Raw genomic sequence first — 6,107 nt, 5'->3', positions numbered from 1 at the left:
AATGGTGAGAGGCTGTTGCTGTTACAAACCTATGTTTACTGTATTCCAGTGCTGACAGGGGGGTCCTGCAGGAACCTGCCGCTGCAAGGTCAAGGTACCACTGTGGTTTTGCAGCCAGTGCAGCAACTGGTGTGGTTTGCTTTTGCTCTACAGGAGGCAGTTCAGCGGTAGTAAACATGAGCGTGCTTTTATCATTTTGCTGCTGTTGCCTCAGCGCTCCCAGCTGATGCCCTGATGGCAGGATGAGCGTCCTGCTACAACTGGAATCCCCTCATGTCCTGAAGTTACTCTGGGAGGAAGCTGGGAGTTACTCTCTGGCCTCTGCCACTGCTCGTAATTTCAGCATGCACATTCCTTGCCATTCACTGTGCTCAGATGAGCAATGAAATCCTACTTGATGGGTGCTGTGCACGCCTGGTTAACAGCTGCAGAACAGGGATCAGGAGGAAATGGGGCTGTCTGTGTCCAATTTGCCATGTGCATGGCAGTGCTGGGCCGCGTCTGCTTCCCCCGCAGCAGTGATGTGTGTTTGTAAAGCAACATGAAGCAGACGGGTTTTAGGCCAGTGGCAGCCAAGGGCAGGTTCTTCCCGTGCCCGGCGGAGTCCTGAACTGCTGGAGCAGAGCTCGCTCCCCCACTGCACTCATGGCTGCTTGAGGCTTCTCATAACTTTGGTGAGTGGGATGCTAAAAGGCCAAATTCCTTGAGGGTTTTGAGCCGAGTTTTCACTCAAGTAAAACTCAGTAAAATTACCGACACTGTAAGTGCTAAACAGATCTCATACCAATGCTGGTTTTCATGATATTTAAATATTTATTTAAATTTAAAAATACTTTTCATGGCACCAATGATTTATGCTAACTAAGATATTGAATATGTAGAAAAAGGTACATTTTGAAGGAAAAATGTAACTTACAGTATTTGGCACATGAAAGGTTAATTTCTAGATTTTTTTTTTTATGAAAACTAAGAAATTCACATTTTCAGGTATTTTACCGTCTACTGCTTAAAGATGCAGTATGCTATTATGAGATTTTTTTTCTGATATAAGAACCTATGGAAACAACATTTTAATATAAAGACAGGTAAAACTAACAGGTAGTGAAACACAAGACGTAATATGGAACGTACAGGAAAAACATACAATGAAAAATCACCAGTTCTCGTGGTTTTGCAGTAAAACGCTGGGTGAAAACTGCAGAGGTAAACTAGGTCTGGTTTTTATCGCTATTCTAGAGTAAGCCGATGTAGAAGGTTTCCAAGGTCAGTACTTAGAGGCTGCACTTTGTCTGGAAGGAAGATGTCTCATGTACAGGGCGCGCGGGGCCGGGCGCCTCGCTGGCAGACGGGACTGTGCTGTTAGACATCAACGCAGTACATCAGCAGTGAGGAGGAGGGAACACTGCATCTTTAACCCGGGGCAAAAAACGTCAGGTTCGGGACTACCACGCACTGCATAGAAACACCATTAACTACGGACTGAGGTAGGAACACTACACTAAGAGTTAATTTTGCTATGTTGCATAAAACAGGATTATCATGTAAAAATCGATCCTCTGTCTCCTGGCAGCGCTCATAAGGGCTTCTGCCTGCTCAAGAGTTAGGGGCTGTACGCCAAACCCTCCTCAGCCCTTGTGCTGTAAGCGGGCGGCCATGGCTGCGTCCTCAGCGGCGAGACACGACGGCTTCGGTCTTTATTCCCCCCCCGACAGACAGTACTTAAACGGGACCTCTCTCTTTATTGCAGTGACAAATGATCCAAGTCTGGCCAACTTGTGGTGTTGGATCGACCAACATCATCATCATGCTCCTCCGCCAGGTGCCAGCTGAGTGGGTCCGGAGTGGGCGGGAGCCAGCCTCGGCGGGGAGCGGCGCTCGCACGCGCGTGTGCTAATGGGTGGTGGGATGCTCAGAGACAAGAACACGGAAATCAGGCTTTTTAAAACTGCAGTTATGGCCCCAGCTTACGTAAAATCTCTCCCTGAGATGAAATAAAACTTGCTCACCTTGTTTTCACCTTTTTTTGTTATGTATGTCCAACTTCTCAATCAAAACTGAACAGAACTGGCTTTTATTGCTCCCTGTGTAAATAGACTGCTGCTTCCCAGGTAACTGAAGGTCCCGGTGGTTATGTCACAAGTACGATGAGTTGGTTTTATTGATTTTTGCTTAAGAACAGATAGGTCTAATGGTTGTCCATTGGCTTGTTCAGTGTCACCTCCGCTCCTGTAGTTCTGTCCTTTTTATCTTCAGAAAAGTCACAAAATTATAGCTCCTTTCTCTATTCCAAAACTAGCAATGGGTTAATCTGGTGTTAGGCTTCCAGGCTACAAAAGCATTTGCTCTTAAACCATTTGCTCAACATGAACCGCTTGGTACAGTGCACCATGGTCACCCAATCCATAAAGTAAAAAAAGACTTGATTAGATTTGATAACAAAATAGCATTTTGTTGTTAAAATAGACCTTGAAACAGTCTCTCTTTTTTTTGTTGTTGTTTTTTTTGTTTTGGTTTTTTTTTTTTTTTTTGTACAAAACAGGTACGACTTTTGGAGGCTAAAGGTCTTCCTAATAAATCCAACATGGTCACTACCGGCTATGCGCCCAGGCTTGGCTGAGGGCGCCTGGTGTGCTCTCGCCTGCCTGTGCTCTCCCTGCCCTCGGGAGCACCGACGCTTCAAGGCTTAGAAAAAGTGACGAAAGGCTGAGTCTGCAGCGCAGGGCGAGGGCTCCCGTCCGCCGGGTGATTGCTGTGCTGCGGGGAGCCGGCTACCGCACCCGCCCGGGAGTGGGGGGGGGGAACTGGGGCGTCCCCCGATGATAGCATCGTGCCACGCATCGCCGCGTAGGAGACTCCGGTCGGTTAGCAGGGAGGGATTTCTGCAAAGCGGTACTTGGAAGGTGGTGGTGGTGGTGGTGTGCACAGTGGTGGATTTAATAACGTAACAGTACACGAGTGTTTAAATTAATACTCAGTAGCACCATTGCTAAAGCTCCTGCATAATACAGCATCGCAAGCCTCCCGGCCGATGCTCGTACAATGATGGGTGGCAACAGTAAAATAAATTCCTCTCTTTGCTCGGTGCTTCCGAAGTCGTACGCGCGTCTGTGAGAATCGGAACGGTAAAGTGTTGTGCGGGCTCCGGGGGTGGGAGCAGCGCGGCTGAGCGCGGGGAGGAGGAGGCCCCGGGGGGCTGCGCCCACCCCCGTCTTCCTCCCGGAAAGCCGCCTCCTCGGCCGCGCCGTGCTCTGGGTCGGGAAGGGAGGATTAGTGTGTGTGCCGAAGGCGCCCCGGCGGGTCCCGCGCGCGGGGGACGGCGGCAGGTCTCTCCCCAGGCCCCCGGCTAGTTACGTGGCGACTCCTGCCTTCAGGTGTCAATGAGCAGGTTTACCACGGCGCGGACTTTGCAGGCAAACCATCGCCTGAGGGGACAAAAGTATTGGTAATGGAACTGCTCGAACTCGGGGGTCTGGCGGATATCACGGAAAAAGGCAGTGTCAAGGTCGGACTCGGTAAGGACGATCAGGAGGAGGAGCAAAACAAAGAGGAGTCCAACTGTCACAAGGAGCAAACGGAGGACACTTAAAACAAACTTATTCACCTGTTCCGCCTGCGCCGCCCCCAGGCCGCCGGCGCCCGGGCACAGGGCACGCAGCTCGCCGCCCGCCTCCTCCGCCTCGGCCGCCGCCGGCGTGCCGGCCTCCGACTCCTTCTCCTCCTCGATGCTGCACGGGGCCCCGTTCGCCTGCCGCGAGAGCAGCATCAGCTCCAGGCTGTGCTCGGCCACCGGCGTGGGCAGCACGCTGTCCGCCGGGCTGTAGTTCTCGTCGGCGATGACGGCTACCCGCTCACTGCTCTCGGCGCGGCCGCTCCGGCCGGGGGCCGTGAAGGCGTCGCCGTGGGAGGCCGAGCGCACCGGGGTCGAGTGGGCGCTGTCGCGCAGAGACTCCAGGCCTTGGGGGGGACAGAAAAGGGGGATGTTCGGTGGTGCCGGGGGTGCGGAAACTCTCCCCCTAGCCCGGCACTGCCCCCAGCCCCATGTACCCCCACGAGGCCAGGGCACGCCTGCCTCGGTTTGCTTTTTTTGTGGTTGTTTTTGGTCCCTCGGGGCCAGCAGCCGCAGCTCAGCGCCCAGCCGGAGCCCACGGCAGCCCCTTCTCTGCAGCTTGTGACTGCAACGGTGACGCTAACACCTGTGTGACTTGTCACTGTCACCGACAGCCACTGGCTGTCAGTCTGGACCGCAGGCAGGGGCCTGGGCTTGTCATCAATCGATCACAAACACATCCGTGTGCTGTAACTGCTCTGAGGTGACAGCCCCCCCCGCCGGGCAGCCACCCGCAGTGTGCTTGAGGCCCCTCTGCTGTTGGCACCGCCAACCCCAACTGCGGGCAGGCTGCCTGTGCTACCGAGATGCAGGCAGGGATGAGCTGGGAAGAGTGGCTGTAGCGGGGCAGGGATGGGGTGGGGGGAAGAAACACACCCCAAGGGGTCCATGCTGGCCCCGAGCTGGGGACTGGGGGCAACTCTCCCTGTGGCACCACTGGAGACAGCGGAGCCTGCTGCAGCCGATGGGGCAATCCTTACGGATTTACCTCCTGGCCGGCACAGCCTCGCCCCTCGACAAAAAGAGGTGCAGTGAGGTCCCGACCAAGCTGGAGCCCTGTGCAGGCAGCATGGCCGACCCTGCTGTTGACAGCATCTGCCTTGAGGTGATGAATTAAAAGATGACCTCAGGATGGCAGGTGGGGAAAGCGAGGGCTGCACCTGCCCGGCAGGGAGGAGATGTCCTGGGGCTGCAGCCCCATCACACGCGGGAGACTTCCCCGCAGAGCAGGCTGTAAGTCAGACCGGAGTCACCGACAGTTCTGATTTCTATTGATTCACTACAAAAAAAATGTTTTACACACAAGCACGGGAACAAGAGCTGCATGAAGAGCTGTGTGCCAGCCCGGCCAGCCGCATACACAGTTGAGCTAGAGTTACAGCCGGGCTGCCCTTTGCACCAAGGCTGAGCATGGCGGGCAGGATGAGGGGAACTCCTTCTCTCCACCAACTAACTTCCCCCCCCCCCCCCCCCCCAATTCCAAGAAACCCCACAAGCGCGGGACTTGTTTCTTGCAGTTTTCACAGGAAGAGGGCAGGCGATGCGGGGTAGGCACCGGTTCTGCCGTCACAGCATCCCGTGCCTTGGGGAGGGTTTCTGAAGGCAGTGGTGGCCAGGACCAGCGGGTCCCCAGTGCCACCCTGCAGCTGGCTGCAAGGGGGACGGGGCTGGACATTTCCCCTGGTGGGGAGGGCACAGCACAACAAAGCACCATGGCACAGTGTCACCAGGCGCCCTGGCCCCGCACGCTGCCAAAGGGTGAAGCGAAGAGCCCAGAGCCTGTCCTGCCTGCATTCCCCAGGGCTTTGCAACCTCATGCTTGTAAATACTCCCTGGCTGCCTCTGGATCAGCTCAGCTTAACATACATGCCACCACGGCACTGAGTGTGAGTGGCAGCTGAGGCGATAAGCACAGCCAAGGAATAAACATGTTCTCACCCCGACAGCTATGTTTTCTTGTGTGTCGCAAAGCTCATATGAACATCCCCTTGCTGCACCTGCTGTGTTCCTGACAGGTGGGCACCCACTAGAGCGGGCAGCACCTCGGCTCCCAGGGAGGGCAGCCGATGTCGGGGGGTCCCCTGCTCATCACTGCAATGATGCCAGTCCCCCCCACCAAGACCCAAGCTTTCCTGCCATCTGTTTGCATCACAGCACTGACATAAAAAGCTAGAAAATCTGGAGAAAGCTGAGTCCAGCCCCAAAACTGGAGCTGCTTCGTGGTAATAACGACCGAGAGTCCAGCCAGCATGGGATATCCCAGCCCACTTCCCATGGCATGCATCCTGCACCCCACATTCCCACGTCCCACATTCCCACATCCCCCCGGGGCTGCAGTCACAGGGAGCCCACAGGGATCCCTGGGGCCACTCCTGCCGAAGAAGAGCCCAGACCCCTTGCAGCCCGGCAGCGCAGCGTTACCTGGTGCGGGTGCGTCCCCGGGACTGTGCAGAGCATTGCGGCTGGGGCCAGGGAGAGCCGGGAGGAGCGGCAAAGCCCC

At 55.3% G+C, this 6,107-nt stretch overlaps 1 protein-coding gene across 3 annotated transcripts in view; it reads right to left on the bottom strand.

Annotated features, from left to right (window-relative positions):
- Positions 1-793: 793 nt before the first annotated feature.
- Positions 794-6,107, bottom strand: part of FRMD5 (FERM domain containing 5) — a 118,239-nt gene continuing 112,925 nt past the window's right edge. For 2 of the 3 annotated variants that reach the window (XM_069798732.1, XM_069798735.1), the window contains exon 14: positions 794-3,954. In XM_069798732.1, coding sequence (XP_069654833.1) covers positions 3,368-3,954 — 587 coding nt within the window. In that variant the 3' untranslated portion in view covers positions 794-3,367. The remainder of the gene's footprint in view (positions 3,955-6,107) is intronic. The other variant, XM_069798734.1, reaches the window with a different exon arrangement.

This window comes from Haliaeetus albicilla, chromosome 12, assembly GCF_947461875.1.
Source record: "Haliaeetus albicilla chromosome 12, bHalAlb1.1, whole genome shotgun sequence".
NCBI classification, from domain to species: Eukaryota; Metazoa; Chordata; class Aves; order Accipitriformes; family Accipitridae; genus Haliaeetus; species Haliaeetus albicilla.
The sequence above is the reverse complement of the archived record's forward strand: the minus strand, read 5'-3'. Positions and strand labels throughout refer to the sequence as shown.